This window comes from Ascidiella aspersa, chromosome 1, assembly GCF_963924565.1.
Source record: "Ascidiella aspersa chromosome 1, kaAscAspe10.2, whole genome shotgun sequence".
In the NCBI taxonomy this organism is placed as follows: domain Eukaryota; kingdom Metazoa; phylum Chordata; class Ascidiacea; order Phlebobranchia; family Ascidiidae; genus Ascidiella; species Ascidiella aspersa.
The window spans coordinates 10,352,781-10,371,182 of NC_139447.1; the positions used below are offsets into that span (position 1 = coordinate 10,352,781).

At 35.4% G+C, this 18,402-nt stretch overlaps 1 protein-coding gene across 1 annotated transcript; it reads left to right on the forward strand.

Moving 5' to 3' along the window:
* The first annotated feature begins 920 nt into the window (after positions 1–920).
* Positions 921–16,196, forward strand: LOC146167427 (adhesion G-protein coupled receptor G7-like). The gene is made up of 23 exons (XM_083385627.1): positions 921–973; positions 1,326–1,432; positions 2,413–2,589; positions 3,442–3,630; positions 4,549–4,659; positions 5,308–5,484; positions 5,606–5,722; positions 6,691–6,816; positions 7,469–7,634; positions 8,244–8,356; positions 8,643–8,732; positions 9,340–9,470; positions 10,127–10,285; positions 10,751–10,957; positions 11,335–11,553; positions 11,951–12,070; positions 12,306–12,443; positions 12,632–12,741; positions 12,968–13,175; positions 13,601–13,745; positions 14,375–14,538; positions 15,558–15,728; positions 15,945–16,196. The coding sequence occupies exons 1-23, from the start codon at positions 921–923 to the stop codon at positions 16,194–16,196; spliced, it is 3,450 nt and encodes a 1,149-aa protein (XP_083241753.1).
* Positions 16,197–18,402: the final 2,206 nt, after the last annotated feature.

Here is an 18,402-nt window from a genome sequence, read left to right on the forward strand (position 1 = left end):
TTTCTAGTTGATTTGTTTTAAAACTATAAAAACAGTTGCCGTTTGCCGCTTTGCACCGAGCATCATCCAAGGGTTGCCCCCTTCGATCCCCGGTGGCTACAGAGGTACAATTTCAATCGGCTGCAACTTTGGCTATAAGGTACCTGCTGGTTCGTCCACGTTTTTGCGTTGCATTGCGACAGACACCTGGAATCCTGCTTCGCTCTCTTGCATTGGTAATGCATTAGCGTTCCTTTTTTTAAACATAGTTTGAGTTAATAGAAGTATACCATCTTGTGAAGCCTAACATTTAAATACTGGTTTAATTTGTGTTGCAAAGGTTACGCAGCAGTTCATAAAAAGGTGTGTTTACTAAAGTAAAAGCACTTTGGTTAGAATTGTATAATTTATCTGCTTTAACCGTCAATCGTAAAAGGTAAAGACACCAAGTAAACTAGTAGTATTAATAAGGTCAAGAAATTAACAAGGACTTAAGAAGGTCTTACTATACGCACAAGAAGAGTTTTCTTTTTGATATAGTTGAATAACTGTGTAATCGAGTTTGAGTTTCTAATGCATTACGCTGTATAAGTGTGACAAACCAAAGTTTTATGCTACTATTTTAACTAGGAACTTTAAAACCTTTTTACTAGGAACGTTAAATGAACGGTACTATTCCTAAATCGATATACAATGCCCTTTCTTATATTTGTTTTTTATTCTCATGTTTCTATTTTTTCATTTTATTCTTTGATATTTGTACTTTCCATAAAATAATAATATCATATATATATATATATATATGAACATTGTACAGCTATCGAATGCGCGGCGTTGTTTATAACTAACGGAGTTGGAACTTCTGGAACAACAGCTTTCAGAGGAGCAATAACTGTTACCTGCAATGCTGGATACGTGTTATTAGGCACAGCCACCTTAACATGCGACGGAACCCGATCCAACAACTGGTCGGCTGCTCTACCCACATGTGTTGGTGAGTTTAACAGTTTAATTTTGCAAGAGTATAACTTTTGTTTTAACGAACGAACAAAGAAGACAATATACGGTAAATAAAAAGGTACCTTTCCTGACATTTCCAAATATAAAACTTAGTCGAATAAACATTACGTAACATAATGTCTTGTTTTTTAATTACAACGCCCTACAAACACATGTTTCGTGGGAGTTGTAGCCTACTGAGCTTAAATCGATATTTTTTATTTCGTGTTAGCATACTACCAGTAGTGCAGTGCTATACACTGCTGGGTGCTCTTAAGCAAACACGCAAAAACAGACTGTTCTCCGTGAAAATTTTTCAGTGATTTACTTCTAAATTTTTCAAACAGTTGCCACTTGCTCTGCTTCACCGACCCTGACACAAGGGACTTTCCCTCCGGCCCCTATTGGTGGCTACACAGGCACAGTGTCAATCACGTGCAACACTGGGTATGCGGTAGCTGCTGCTTCGTCGTGTTCTTCCCGTTGTATTGCGACAGACACCTGGAATCCTGCTTCGCTCTCTTGCATTGGTAATGCATTACCGTTTCTTTTCATAAACGTAGTTTGAGGTAATAGAAGTAAACGATCTTTTGTACACTAAGATTTAAATATTGTTTAATTTGCGTTGCAAAGATCAACAGTTTATAAGAAGGCGTGTACGAAAAAAAAAGGTGAAAAACATTAAATAAACTAGTATTAATAAGGTCAAGGTCTTACTAAGCTCGAGGAGATTTGTTGTTTGTTTTCTGTTGATTTTTTGATATAGTTGAACAAATATGCGAGTTATTTTAAGTTTCAAGGGTATTACGCTGTGTACTGTGAAAATCAAAGTTTTTTGCTCCTGCCAGGACCTTGTCATTTCTCTATAAAACCTCTAAATGAACGATACTGTTACTAATATCCAGTTTTAATGCCTTTTTTATATTTGTTTTTTGTCCTCATCTTTCTATTATTGTAGTTTATTCTATAATATTTGTACTTTATCTAAAACAATTATAACATATAAAAAAGGCGTGTTTACTAAACTAAATGTATATTGGTTAGAATTGTATAATCATATTAACCGTCATTCCTAAAAGGCACAGTCACTAAATAAATTAGTAATAATTAAGGTCAACAAATTAACAAATTCTTAACAAGGTCTTACTGCGCACGAGGAGAGTTTCCTGTTTGATAAGTTGAATAACTGTGCAACTGAGTTTGAGTTTCAAGTGTATTATGCTATGTAACTGCAGCAAATCAAAGTTTTATGCTACTGTCTTTACTATAGGACCTTGTCATTTAACTTTAAAACCGTTAAAATAACGGCACTATTCCTAAATGAATATACAATGTCCCTGCTAATATTTGTTTATATCGTCTTATTTATATTTTACATTTTATTCCGTAATATTTGTACTTTCCTTAAAATAACAATATCAAATATATTTACAGCTATCGAATGCGCGGCGTTGACGATAATCGACGGGGTTGGAACTACTGGAATAACAGCCTACAACGAATCAATAACTGTTACTTGCAATGCTGGTTACGTTTTATCTGGAACAGCCAACTTAACATGCGACGGAACCAAATCTATCAACTGGTCGGCTGCTCTACCCACATGTGTTGGTCAGTTTAACAATTTAAACTTATATAGATTTTAATTAGTTTAAAGGAACCAAGCACGGACAACAATTAGCGCAAAATGGAAAACGTATATTAATTAACTATAGTGAGCAACAGCACATTTTCAGCCTGCTGGTAAGAAGTCGTCATAAGACATTGACTTCCAAAGCTGTTAACAAACACAATTACTGTATATCACAACTTGCCCATGTCGCACATACGCAGCAGAAACAGTGATTTGCTCAGTATTTCAAAAAGTGTATTGCCATATCTTCGGCCTAATTTACATTTGTACAATTCGTAAAGTTTTGACTTGGATTACGATTGGTGGACTGAATTAAAAGAACAAAAGAGAACGTAGACGTAAACCAAATAAAGGTTGTGACTTGATTGTTAACGTTGACCAAAATGTGGTTGGAAATTTGAAATCAAATCAGTAGTGGTCCAGACCAATTCCCTTGAAAACCTGTTTCCACTAAGAAGTAAGCCCTATCACGCAGGTAGGGTCCAAGATATTAAGTGCACACACCAGAAGGAAACGTTCCTTCCTTTTTCGTGGTAATTATTAAATAGTACTTAAGTAATAACTTAAAGTTGTAGTTATTTAATCACCCCAAATCCAGCTTTCGCCGAGAAACTAAAACGGAACTTCACTGACCTTAAGCAGCGTAGTAAGTGTTAAGTAGTTATTTTCCCCTTTTATTTAAAGCTAAGTTTTTCGGTTCAAATGCTATAATACTGATGTTATAAATCAGCAAACATGTAATATACAAGCAAATATTAATTGCGAAATCACAAATTTGTAAAAGGATTACTTATACAGCTACAAATGTAGGCCTACTGTTGTACTTGCAGCTGCCTGCACTGCTCTACCTGGCGTTGCCCAAGGAACACTTTCACCCAATGCTCTCCCTGCTTCTGGTGGTTTTACGGACGGTGATACAGTCACAGTGACTTGCAATTCTGGGTTCGCTACTTCTACACCAACATCGACTTGTACAGTTGCAACCAACACCTGGTCACCATCAACATTGACATGCACAGGTAAAACATCCCATTTGTTTAAAAATAGGAGCAATGCAAATAAGTGACAAGGTTGGGCGATACGTCGCTTCGGTTTACACCTGTGATAAAAGTTAGCCAAAACGTTCCGGATCGGCGTTACGGTAAACGAATTGCTACCGGAACGGGGTTCCACTAAAAACCTTTTGCAGATATACGCTGTGTCGGTAAAAATGTTTTTCTTATCAAAACCATCGCACCAACTCTTTTAATTTATTTACCAAAGATTTCAGTGGCACATTTGTGCACGACATCGAACGATAACCTCAGGTGTTCTAAGGTTACTTGTTTAGTACGTCCCGTAATGACGTCACTTTGTGACGTCATCTCTGGAATGTTGATGCGTTCCAGTAAGAAAATATTTTATTGTTTCGGTAAAACAAGTTTTCTACTTACACCCCTGGTTTACACTGAACAGTACAGATTGAAAAATAGAAATTTAAACATCAACAATTTTAGATTATTTTGGTTACATAAGCAATCGGTGTTTAGTGTCTGTTTTAAAATGAAGCGAAAGTGGGACAAGAGTAAATATTTTAAGTTAATTGCTTTGACTTAAAAGCTACGGTTTACATTTAAAGTGTACCAGACCTCTGGTTATTTAGGAGATATTGACCGATTTCATTGGTTAGTATTAAATATTGCGATAATTTGTTCCCTAAGTATAAGTAATTAAAAAATGGTAATATTTTTTAAACGATTAATAAAATGATTAATTTTATATTTGTCTTTTTTTCGTTTTTTGTGTGAGTTGTACTACTTAAATCGATAGTTTTTCTTTCGGGGCAACATAGTACCAATAGTGCAATGCTAAACTGTACTATTATTCTAGCTCGCAAAAACCGACTCAATTTTTCATGAACAATTTTCAATGATTCAGTTTCCAAATATTTCAAACAGTTGCAACTTGCGCCGCTCCACCGACCCTGACACAAGGGACTTTCCCTTCGGTCCCTCCTGGTGGCTACACAGGGAGGATGATAATCACGTGCAACTCTGGATATGAGGCTAGTTCGTCGTATTCTGCGAGTTGTATTGCGACAGACACCTGGAATCCGACTTCACTGACTTGCATTGGTAATGCTTTAGCGTTTCTTGACATAAGCATAGTTAGATGTAATAGAAGTAAACGATCTTACGTACCCTAATATTTAAATATGTTTAATTTGTGTTCCAAAGGTTACGCAACAGTTTATAATAAGGGGTGTTTACTGAACTAAATCCATATTAGTTAGAACTGTATAATCAGATATTTATCTGCTATATTTAACCGTCAATCATAAAAGGAAAAAACACCAAATAAACTTGTATTATTAAGGCTAACAAATTAACGAATACATAAGAAGGTCTTATTGAGCACGAGAAGAGTTTTCTTTTAGACATAGTTGAATAACTGTGCAAGTGAGTTTGAGTTTCAAGGGTCTGTGTAACTGTGACAAACCAAAGTTATATGCTACTGTCTTTACTAAGACCTTGGCATTTAACTTTAAAGCGTTAGCTGAACGGTACTATTCCTAAATCGATATACAATGCCCTTTCTTAGGTTTGTTTTTTTATCCTCATCTTTCTATTTTTGCATTTTTGCATTTCATTCTTACATATTTGTACTTTCCGTAAAATAACAATATCACATACTTATGTACAATATACATTGTACAGCTATCGAATGCGAGGCGTTGACAATAACCAATGGAGTTGGAACTTCTGGTAAAACAGCTTTCAACGCAGTCATAACTGTTACTTGCAATGCTGGTTACGTTTTATCTGGAAATTCCACCTTAGTATGCGACGGAACCGAATCTAACAACTGGTCGGCTGCTCTACCCACATGTGTTGGTGAGTTACAGTTTAAATTTGCAAGGTTAAAATTTATGTTTTAACGTGCGAAACAAAAAAGACAATATACGGTAAAAAAGGTATTTTTCCTGAGTTTCCAAATAAATAGTTTTTCCAACAGTTGCCACTTGCGCCGCTCCACCGACCCTGACAAACGGGACTTTCCCAACTATCCCTTCTGGTGGCTACACAGGCACAGTGTTAATCATCTGCAAAACTGGGTATAAGGTATCTGCTGGTTCGTCGTATTCTGCGCGATGTATTGCGACAGACTCCTGGAATCCGACTTCACTGACTTGCATTGGTAATGTACTAGCGTTCCTTCCATAAGAATAGTTTAAATTAATTGGTTTGCTCATTTCAATTTGCCCAACATATAGGGTCTTTACTAAATCAGATTTTGTCATACGAGATAATGTTGTTTGTATGGTTATAACTTTTCTTGATTCTGACAAGCTTTTTAACGAGTTTATTTTAATTTCAGGTTAAGGTTAAATAAAACGCTCTTCATGTGACCTTGTCTGGCTATAAGATCCGCTTTAAAAATCTAACGCTTTATCAGGTATCCTTAAAACAAATGCTTAGTTTATAATTTACGAATCTGACTTTATAAAGCCGTATATTGTCTGTGAAACGTTTTTTAATCAATTTTAACTAAAATCTAATTGCCATGCTTTACAGAAATCTCATGTACGGCCTTGGATGTTACCAATGGAGCTATCATCCCTTCTTCCAATCTCACGTATATGAAAATGGTATTTGTGACATGTAATTTCGGGTTTAAGTTAAATGGATCAGCCTCCCTAAAATGTGATGGATCACTGGGTGATAACTACAACGTGACAGCCCCTACGTGCAATGGTACGCTGAACTATGCTCTATTTACAAAGGCAACAATATACGATAGCGTGTTTTCGAACAACGTAGGCCTATATGCAAATGCATTGCGAAAGTCATATAACACCTTCAAAGTATATTGAACTCTATTGATTTCCTACTGAAAGATAAATTACCTTCAAAATCACCGTTTTACTTAAACCAGCTGCGTATACCAACGTTTATATAAACTTACTAGCATAGTAGTTAGCAAGACGATGTATTTACTTCTAACATTCACTGTATTTAAATCGTCCTGACTCTTTGACCAGGTTACTGCCGAAATTATTTTTGCTTTACCATATTGCTCTTTTTACTATTTCATTGCAGACATTGATGAGTGCAGCGATGGCTCAGACAACTGCACCAGCAACGCAGTTTGCACAAACACGGCCGACGGTTTCAATTGTGCTTGCTTTACTGGATACATCAAAGATAAAAAGGGAAGTTGCATAGGTAATCTTTACCCGATAAAGAAAAATGTAACTATTAAACAGTTGGACTTGAAAACGAATATGAAACAAGTTTAGTAGTGCTTTTTGTGGTTTAGTGAAAATGTATTCATTAATTAAAAAGCATCATTTCTAAAAGAGATTGACGGTATAAAACCGCAAAAATAAAATATATAAGTCCTGCAAATCTGTCGCTTAGAAATACATCAACAAGAGTAGAGTTATTTAATATTAAAATCTATTGATACTTAGAATAAGTGCACCCTTGTTGGTCAGTGTGACTTAGGAAAGGCCAATTGGCATGCAGTTATATATGTGTACAATTAGATCAGGGGTTCTTGAACTGGGGTCCATGGCGGTGCGTGAACTAGTTTTAGGGGGTCCGTGAACGTCTATTTGAAATATTTCTTATTATTTAAGAGGTAATCATTTTATCAAAGAAAACAGTTTGTTTAAAAAATAACGTTTTTGCACCGAATGTATTTAGACTCCATTTCACTTTCCAATTTTTGGACCGAAATCCGCATATTTATATAGTCTATTTGTAGGCCTACTGTGACGAAAATTTTGATGTCATTTTTGAAACTTTTTGTTTACCGTGATTCACGCGAGGTGTATCCCTGACTATTGTAACGCTATTGTATTTTGCGTTCCAGCTCTTTACGTTCACGAGTTCAGTCAACACCTCTCGCCAGATGCAATCACAATTCATGACAAAAGCTTGAAACAGCGATTGGCATCTTCTCTGCTGCCAGCATTTAGCCACGGAAACCCGAACATAAAAAAAATAATCGTAATTGAAATCACCAGCAATGCTACGAGGTTTGTTTTGGTTGTATTGAAACGTCCGTTTATCGCCGATACCCGATCCTAAGGCGTATAATCGTGTGCGGAAAGTGAATTTTAATGAACGTATGATTATTGAAGTTAATAGCACAAGACAACTAAACGTTTTTTCTCTACTGTAATTTCCCACTTAACAACTCGGTTTTGCAAAAGCTACGAAGTATCGAACCGCACTAGTTAAGGCTACTGGAATTACAAATCTTGCTTATTGATTGTTTGGGTAAATATGACGAAAATGTGGTATTGGTTTTGTGAAGCAATTTTTTGTTTGCGAAAACACTTCATCTACATGTGACGTCACGATTTATCCGTGTTATGCTCCGCTACTAAGGAATGTTTGCCCATCAATTTATTTGTAGTTTTCCAGTAAAAGTATATGAACATCTTTCTAAAGACAAAAAGTTATAAACGCCACTTTGGTCAGATCTTAAATAAAAATCTCGATTAGAAACAACAAAAAACTCACATTATTGTCAAACAACAATTATTAAATATCTGTGAATTCATAGACCATTTTATCCTTTGTTAAACGTAGGCATTTATTTGTAAACAATATTAACAACTAATGAAGGTGACTGTTTGCAGATATCTTGTTCAACTTTCCGGCTGGCAACAACCAAATTCTAAGCTGCTTCAAAGTTACCTCGAGTACAGAAATTCCAACTCAGTTCCTTGGGTGTCCGGATTCCCAAATAGCTGTGAGTCGTCTTTACGAGTAGAATGAGTAGCAAATGATTTTCAACTGACCTTTTCACATTTCAACCAAGAAGTCGGCTAATAGCTTAAATTGCCATTTAAAGACATACAAGAAGTCGGCTAATACCTTTGCCATTTAAAGACATACACGGCTAATAGAATGCCATTTAAAGACATTCATAACCTATCTTAATTATACGCTCACTCAAACACGTTATTTAATAAATTCCACTCGTTTAAAATGATATTTAAACTTTTGCGACAAACGTTTTACGACCAAATTTACAGCTTTTTGTCGGGGACAAGTTTACAACGGTTTCCACTTTCCAGCAACGGCTGTCGGGAAACTGAGCTACTCTGGAGAAATCTGTCCCAACGGTATGTCTAGTAGCCTTCTAAAATTTTGATACAAAATAATTGTTAAGTGATCTGGCGATCCTGAAGTCGCACTGATTAACGATAACGACCGCACAAACAGACCGAACGCTCTCCTAAGGATTATAAAAATCTGCTGGCCTACCAGAACCGGTATCGGACTCGTGACTGCATACTTTGTAAAACTATCGAGCAGTGGTAATGGATTAATCAAGTTGCATGTAGACATGTGCGGCATAGCAACCACTACTTCTCAAACTACTCAATAGTATGACAACGAAACATTAGTGTCCCAATTCTCTTCACAGACGTTGTTTTAAGCAAACAGATTAGCATTATTAATTTAGATTTAAATTATTTGACCCGCATTATTAATTTAGATTCAAATTATTTCATTTTTTCGGAAATCTTTTCAGAATAAATCTCAACATATCGTATAATTTGATTTACTGTAGTCGGCGACCCAACCAAATAAAACGGTAAACCAATTTTGAGTGGTGACCCATGGGCTGTGAAACACTACAATGATATGTAATACCTATATCTATGTATACATTAATAAACCGTTTATTAAATGATATATAAGTGGTGGCCGTTTTGTTGTTTCCAGGTTATTCTCAGGCTTCTATAAGTTGTAGACCCCATCAATACATCACCATACATGGACAGCTGCAAACTTCCCAATTCGACAACTCTAGTTTCGCAAATGTAAGCTGCCAACTCAAGATAAACGACATTAAGGTAAACTGGAAGCCAATTTATCATGAATAAACTGAATGCAATTTAGTTTTAGGTGATGACTTAACTGTAGTGTAGCGCCTTATTAAATTTGCTTAAGGTGTTCAAAATTTTCTTTTGAATAAAATAACCTGCCTGAATCCGAATGTTGAACAACAAACGATTTCCTGATACACATGGCAACTTAGTACGGAACAAAACGAAAATCAGCTGATTTGGAAAAAACAATATATTTCTCTACGAGCATGATCAGTATTTTACAAAATAGGTCATTTGGGATTGGTCTTCTGTACAGCATCATAGTGTTTTACAACATGGTGATAGTCGGCCACTGTTGGAAGTATACTTATGAGTTAGCGTTGCCATCTTGGTTAAATAGAAAACTGCATAACGCAGGGTGAAGTGATTGGACGGGCTCGCAAAGATTATCTATTTTTGAATAATCTTTAAGGCAAAATACAATTGTTATACGATGTTTGTAAGATATGCGTTAATCTCTGTATGCGTTAATCCTGAAATCCCTTTAGGATTAACTGGGAGTATACATAACGAAGCATTGTAGACGGAATATCATTCAACAACAAATAATATATTTGATTTACCCATAATTAGTAACGTGTATGTAAAAAAACGTAATTTCACTAAGATACAACTTGCAGGTTAACGCGACGGCGATGACCCAAGCTTCTGTGGAAAAGAGTGCGAATAACTTACAACTGATCACTTCAGGATCATCGAACCTTACAGCAGAAGAGAAAACTGTGATCTTCAATTTCGTCAATTCAGTCAGTCAGGGGGCACAAGCGGGAAATATCAACGTGAGCTACTGTTACCTACTTAGCAACTATAATTTAACATTATGGCTTTTTGACAGCACAGTAAAAAAATAACGGTGACCTCCGTGACAACTTCGCAGAAAATATGCCACAAATTTGCTTAGCGGCAACAAAACATGATTTAACTAACATAATCATCATTTAACGTAGCGATGCAAAACTAGGCTAACAAAGTTACACTCTTTTGTTTAATATAATGCCTAAACTGATTTCAATTTCTGTGTTTTTAGGGAGCATTCTAAATTAAAGATGCAAATAATTTATTTTTTGTGTTTTATAAATTAGGTTAAGGTTTTTATGCACCAGATTGTTTTTGTTTCAACACTGGCAAGATAAATCAACGATACACTATTTTTAACAATATTTTATTCAAGTTGCTTTAATTGTGTATTTAGTAAAAGACTGATATCTATAAATTTCGACCTTCATAACTTATTCATTTTATAGGTCACAACATCATTGCTAACGGACATTGTGGCCACAACATCCCACGTGGTTGAATCAATCTCGAGCGAAGCGATACGAAAAACTGGCTTCACTGTTAAGATGAGTCAAAACCTTCTGAAATCACTTAACTTACTTGCACATGCGGTCAAACTGGACAGCAACACTTCTTCAGTGCTGGAAGTTGCAACTGAGTCCATAACTCTTAAGGTTAGGAGATTGATAAGCGCGTTAGCTCGGCCTGGTAATTTAATCTATGCACATATATCCGAAAACGTCGAGTTTAAAGTATATATATATATATATATATATATATATATTGACCATAATTGCTAATAAATCCTGGTAGGCCTAGGGCAGGAGTTTCGGATAGCGTTCACGCGAATGTCAGGATACATCAAAAAAGTTGATATTTTGGCCATTTCAAAGCAGTGTCTCTTACTGTACCTCTAATTCTTTTTTTAATTTATTTAGGAAGTGAGCTAAAAATTGCTTTAGTCAATCGATTGATGGATTTTCGGCACTTTGCAAATATAACGCTAGGGTGTATAAAAGGGTGGGCAAAGTAATATTATTTTTACCCAAAGGTGTCCGAACACAGTTTACAGTCAGCTGCCTCGGGCTTGTGGTTCGCTCCAGTGGAACAAGTTCGTGCTGACAGTAGTGACGTTTTCGCCATGAATCTGTCTCTCCCCAGCTCTGCATTGTCGCAAGCCAGTGAGAAAACCAACCAGTCAAAGCTGAGGAGCGTGTTTTTCCTGTACAAGGGAGATTCTCTCTTTCCGTCCGAAAATAAAGTGAACTGGGTAAAAACGTTGATAATGGAGTCAGCAGGTGTTGATATTGTCGCGGTGTTAAAGAGTAGCAATAACCATCATACTTTTAGCCATGTGCTATCAAAAAGAGATATGAAGTACAGTGTTCTCGATCCTTTAGCAAGAGGAAACACCCATGCATTTCTAAGGATTAAAAAAGCACGCCATAGGCCTTTTAGTTTTAGGCAACAATTTAGCTTACTGGTGTGCAATTGATTGCCAGACCTAAATAAACGAGATACCATAGTGACAATAACTACAGTTGAATGTGTTAAAAGTTAATAGATAAACCTAACACCTTTCAAGCAAGCTTTTGTTCTTATTTAAAGATTAAAAAACGTTGGTAAATGTTAGGTTGTGTCAAACTATATTGGGCATGTTTCTACAGGTTATATCTGGTGAGCTTGGTAACGGCATTGGTTTAAAGAATCTTAATCCACCAGTTTCCATAAAATCCGGGAAAGAAAAAACTAGACACGGACAAAAACTACCCCTAACTAAATTAAAGGTAAGTAATATAAACGCAAACATCTTGAGGCAATTTAGCACGAGACAGCAGTAAAAAACAAGTTTGTTCTGGTTCAACAAACAAGTTTTCCTTTAGAAAAACAATGGTTTGTAAATCACCTTATTTTTTTCCCATCAACTTAAATATTAGCCCGCATGGCATCTCGGCTACGGGTTGGTTTGTTTTTTTAACCCTCCTGTTTGTTTTTAAACTCTTTACATCTTTGTTTCGACAGGTGAAAAAAATAGATCAAAAATGTGCTTACTGGGATTTTAAAGCCGTCGCTTGGAAGACCGATGGATGTTGTCTTGACAATAAAGCTAATTCTCCAGTTTGCAAATGCAATCATCTCACCAACTTTGCTCTTTTAGTGGTACGAATTCCAAGTGAAATTTATATAAAAAGTTGGACATACTATCGAGTCTTTTCAATTATGACATCCAAACAATATTCCTGCTAAACAATAGCGAATATTTGAAAACTAAAGCCTTGATTTTCACACCCATAGAACTCCTACGTTTAATATCTGACATCATCTTAATAAATAAGTTTTTGTTTCAGTCTAAAATTGAGGTTCCGGCAGATGTAGCGCTCGCAACAGTCAGTGACGTGGGTTGCGCACTTTCAATACTTGGTTTCTGTGCAACTGTGGTGCTGTATCTTATAAACAAGTTAGTTACGTTTCGTATGTAGCGTTACTTCGGTACAAGTATTTTTCAAGGACTGTTGTTAATTTGTATGCAAATAAGATCAGCATGAGTTTTAGCGTCTGTTATAAAAATTATCCCGGTTAATTTACCAATGGTCAGGAAAAAATAAATCCCCATAATGTGGGTGTATCTATTTTATTGCGTTGCTATATATAACTCATAAAGTACTTTTTTTCCAATTTTGCAGAGAACTTCGCAAAAAAGTCACCAACCAGATCCAGCTGCACATTTACATCAACCTAACAGTTGCCTATCTTCTATTTCTTTTTGGCATTGAAATGGTTGCTAACAACGAGGCCTGTACGACTATCTGTGCCTTGATGCAATTAAGCTTTCTAACGGCCTGGCTTTGGATGGCAGTCTACAGCAACAAGCTTTACAAGTCCTTTACCAATGTAAAACAATTTCCATTTGTTTTGTTTAGGATTAAAGGAAACTTACGTGACATTATATGGACTATGCATAACTTTAACAAGTTGAATTTTATAGAGATATTAGGCAGAATGAGCATTTAATTTTAAAGTTTTAAAAATTTTGTTTCACTATAATTTTATATATGGTAGACATTTGTTACAAACATTTTATATTATTGTTTCGGACAATCAACATAAGCAAAATCTTCGGACAGCCGACATATCAATTTCTCAATTATCACTTATTTTGCGAAGTATATTCCATCCAACAAGTACAGTAAGTTTTATTAACGAGCAACCTCGACTGGAAAAAGTTTAAACCACTAGAAATAAGTTTGTAAACCAGCAGAACTTATTTAACACTTGAGTTAAAAACAGAATCAAATATTGGTTTTTACTTGATGCAGCTTGTCAATTCCACTTCTGGTAACTACATTATAAAGGCGGGTTTGTTTTCCTACGGAATTCCTATTGTAATTGTTGGATGCAACCTTTGTCTCACACAACTATACTTTGACAAGCAACAGCAAAACAAAAACCTGTGCGTAAAAGGTAAAAAAATGTTGGTTTGCAAGATATTTGTTTTTTACTGGTTTGCAAGATATTTGTTATACGGAAACGAATTCTTAAACACTTTTTGAAAACTCTTCGTGGAAAACATAGTTAATTTCGTTTAATATTAAAGGTACGTTTAGGTTTAGGTCAGACCATGAGTGGCAATTGTTTTAAAATGGCTTTATGAAGACCTAGTTTGTTCGAAGGTGAGCAGAAGCAGTGTTTTTAAAGGAGATTTTAGGGATTGAAATGGTATATCAAAATTGCGAACAATCCTCTAAAGAATACAGTGCCAATAGTATCAATATTTTGTTTTAACACATATTGGCATTGTCGTACTTAGATGAATATAGAGGCTGACAACAAATGTAAACCCTTGGAAAGCCTAAAAGCCGCAGTCTGAAAAAGGTAGCCTATTTACGTTATAGCGTTTATTTTTTCGCAGTTAAAAAAGTTGATTAGGTGCATATAGTGAAAATAACGCGTTCGTATTTCGTCTGTTTAGTTTTGGAGAGAAAACCGTAAAAGGCATTTCTACTAAATTGAAAGCAAATAATCTAGAATTTGTAAACTGTAATTCGCAGTGTTTTCTTAAGCATTTGCGTAAAGAGTGTTTCCTTTCACAGATGACCCGGCGTTTCTTTCTTCAACTTACCGTGCCGAGAACATGTGCTGGATCAAGGGATACTCCCTCTACTTTGGATTTCTCCTCATCATTGGACTGATCTTGCTCCACAACCTTGGGGTGCTTGTGCTCGTAATGAGGGAGATTTCTTGCAAGAGAAAGGCGGTAGGATGTTCTTTTTTGTTAGATTTGGGACTGCCGAGAATAGGTGCTTATGGGAATTTGCCGTAACCAAACTAAATACTCGGAACAACCTTCTTAACCAAAGGGTCAATAGAGTAGGTTTACAACTGGGCCATGGACCTAGTGGGAAAATCTGTTTTACTTCTATAACTATATATCTCTACCTTGCACAAACTGCAATTTTTGTCGCCTAACTCCGTTTTGTTTTTTACATTATACAGGACTTCAGGCTCACGTAACGTGAACTTTTTCAGTGACATATCTGTTTTGACTTTTTTGTTTAGTTTACGTGACACTGACAGTAATTGTTATTGTTGTAAACCTGTCTAATATTTGTTGTTTTACGCGGCTAGCGAGATACAATATTAACCTAATAAAAATTCGATGGTTGTTTTACAGTTCCATTTATACATTTTTGTGGTGATTTAAAATTTAGCTACAGAAATGTTTACACGCTTTTCTATAACCACTGGGTTGGCGTAATATTCGTAAATACAATGTAAACTTTTCTGGAACAGGTCTGGTTTAATCACAAGTGCTTATTGCAACGTTGGTTCCTATCTAATTGAGATTTTTTACATTCAGTTGTTCAGTTTTGTTTAATTCATTCGCAAGTTCGGGCCTCCTGAAAATTTTATTGTGACTTACCTTATCCAATTGAGGTGTTGCCGGCACCTTAGCGGAATAAAGTTGGATCACACTTTCAGCACGAGTTTTGACACGAGTTTAAGGTTGTCAAAGATTGTCGTTACACAACTGTATAAAAACGATTACTGCTGTTTCTCGTGCAAAATGCAAATTCTGTTTCGACCTATTTAATGCATCTTAAACTAGATGAAAAAAACACAATGTAAACAAATAGACAGGAATGCAATTAAGATCGACTTACACAAATTCCATCTAATAGTCGGCGATCAGGTTAAGAAACACTCTAAAGAAAAATCCTAAATAGTTCAAAATTCATGTTGAGCCCTTGGAAAACTAAATTGTATTTCTGACAGATTCAGTCGACTGCTTCCAAGGAAAATCGTGGCAAAAACGTTGTTAGAGCTGTAACTTTGTCCTTTACGCTTGGAATAACTTGGATATTTGGATTTTTGATGCTCTTGTCAACCGACCCAATTTATAATCTCATACTAAGCTGGATATTTTCCATTTTTAATGCATTCCAGGTTAGTTATCATTGAGTATTCTCTTTGGGGAATGTCACATACCTTAACCAGAGATACTCTAAATTTATTGGAATGAAGCTTCAATTTAAATTGCAGTTTCCTTTACCCACAGCTTTATAATTAAATGTGTCCGACATTAAATTATTTTTATGTAAGATAAATCTAGAAAATGGAATATTAAATTAAATATATCACGTTTTTTACTTTGTTTGTCAGGGTATATTCGTCTTTTACATTCTTTGTGTGAAACGCAAGGACATGTTCGACTTTTGGTGGCAACCTGTCACAAGCTGCTTTCGCCGAGCAATCCAAACCGTAGGTCTTAGCTTTCGTTCATCCGACATCACTACAGCTACCCACTACTCATCCAGTCAACCAAACCCTGGTAGTTCAACAGCCATCACAGTGTCAGAAAAGCTTTACCCAAGCGAATCTGTCAACGAAAATGCTTCAACTTCTCGTATGTAAAAGATCCAAACACTAACTGCTTTACTATATTATATTGACACTGTAAAATGGTGTTTTTGTTGCTGAATTTTCCTTGTTTTTATAGATGCAGTAAAACGATAAATGATTTTAAGTATAATGATGTCACGAATCCCTTTCAACTAATAGCTTTCGTAGTGTGGTTCCTTTTAATTCATGTCTTTAAAAAATATTTCTAAATTTTCCATTCCAAAAAGTCGTTTAGCCTTACAGCACATGTTATTTCTAAAGACTCGTTTTTTACTACTAAAATATTCGTAGTGCCGAGTACTGTTTTTTCGACTCGCCACTCGTATTAATTTTCGTATTGCCCATCTTCACAGTCTATTCGTTACTCGTTCAGATCCTAACTGAGAGAACATTTTCCACAAACTTGACACGTTTAGGTTTTTTTTCGGTATAAGTTCTTTTGTTAATGTTCAATATGATAATGGATCCAAATAGTTTTCCCCCGACCTTACATAAATTATTTTTAAGTGAAACTTTGACAAATTTACATTAAAAAGGTAACGCTTTTTGAACAACATTCGCTGGTGTGACATTGGAATTTGTGTTTTGTTGGATTTTGTGTTTGTTGATAGATTTCAACCTTTCTTTTGCTCCTAATTTCGTTAACGTAAGTTACTTTGGCCTTTACAAATCGATTCATTACTTGAAGGCTGATGTTCGTTTAACAACCAATCTTTTTTAACCAAATGTTTAGTATTGAAAATAAGTAAATAACAAGCCTTTTCTTTGTCGCTAAGGGCTATTGCTAGAAAATACCGCATCTCTTTTGTCAAAAAACAATAAAAAAACAAACAAAAAACAATAAATTAAAAAGTAAAAACAGGTTTATTTTTATTAATTTACAATATATTAAAACATTTTAACTCCTGTCTTTTATACTAAAAACAAGCAATAAATCAGATAACCTTAATAAATGTATTTACGAAATAAATTGTCATACTTGTTTTAGCTAATAATATTATCCATGATATGTTCATTAGCGTTTAATTTAAGAATCAAACTTTCACATATATATTTACATTTCTTCATTATACAAGGTGTATTAGTTAAGTTGCATTAAATTTCCCACAATGTTTGTACCCAATCGTGATTTCCTTCATGAAAGTAAGGTCTTTCGCCAGTGTGAGTTCGTTCATGAATTATAAGATGTCTTGCCCGACTTAAAACTTTTCCGTAGACTTTGCATGGGTTATTGTTTATCTAGTGTGATTTTGTTCATGAAGTTTAAGATTTCCTCCACCGCTAAAGCATTTTTCACAAACTTTGCATCTGTATTTTTTTTCGGCAATGTGGGTTCGTCTATGCATTTTTACATGTCCTTTCTGACTAAATTGTTTTCCACGTGTATTTTAAGATGTGCTACCTGACTGAAACATTTTTCACATTTCTTGCATTTGAAAGGTTTAACTCCGATGTGAGTTTTTTTTTATCTTTGTTAAGACTTTTACGATTGGCGAAGCATTTCGCACAAGCTTTGCATTTAAAAGGTTTTTCTCCGGTATGACATTTTTCACGCGTTTTAAGATTTCCTACCTGGCTAAAAAATGTTCCACATTTCTTGCACTCATAACATAAGGTTTTTCCCCAATGTGATTTCTTGTGTGATAAGTGACATTGTTAATTGCTCCAAACCGTTTCCGGCAAAACTTGCATTCGTGTTTTTGGATTTTAAAGTGTACACATGTTTATTGAGCAGGCGACGGCCTTTAAAACACTTTTCGCAAATTTGGCATCGAAACTCAAAGCTTTTTCGTTTCTGACTAACTTTTCCATTTTTGTTATAAGTTTGTAAAGTTAATTTTTCCTTTTTGAAGTTGTTTGGCTTTCGTTCTCCATCTGAGTTTCACTTTGATCCGGTTCAGTTTTTCTTCACAATGGAACTCTCCAACGGGTTGATGTTCTTGTGATGAGAATTCCTTTGTCTTGGCAACAGAACTTCTGGAAAATGTACCATGGGCCTGTGTTTTTAGATCTATTAGTTTAAGGCGGAGTTGGTAGTTTGACATACTGTTACTCCTGAAAAACAGATATTAACTTTTGTAATACAGCATTTCAATCAAAACATCGGCGAACAACGAAGGTCGGACAGATAAGCTCCACACATCGAATTGCCATTCACTAACGGTTTTATTTTGTAACCGCGATTCTGTTTAACACAAACCACATTTTCCCGGTTTGT

Coding starts and splice junctions, on each gene's coding strand:
- LOC146167427 (XM_083385627.1), top strand. CDS start 921: ATGCGACGGAACCCGATCCAACAACTGGTCGGCTGCTCTACCCACATG. Junction 8,733..9,339: donor TGGAGAAATCTGTCCCAACG/GTATGTCTAGTA, acceptor TGTTGTTTCCAG/GTTATTCTCAGGCTTCTATA. Junction 13,746..14,374: donor CAAAAACCTGTGCGTAAAAG/GTAAAAAAATGT, acceptor TTCCTTTCACAG/ATGACCCGGCGTTTCTTTCT.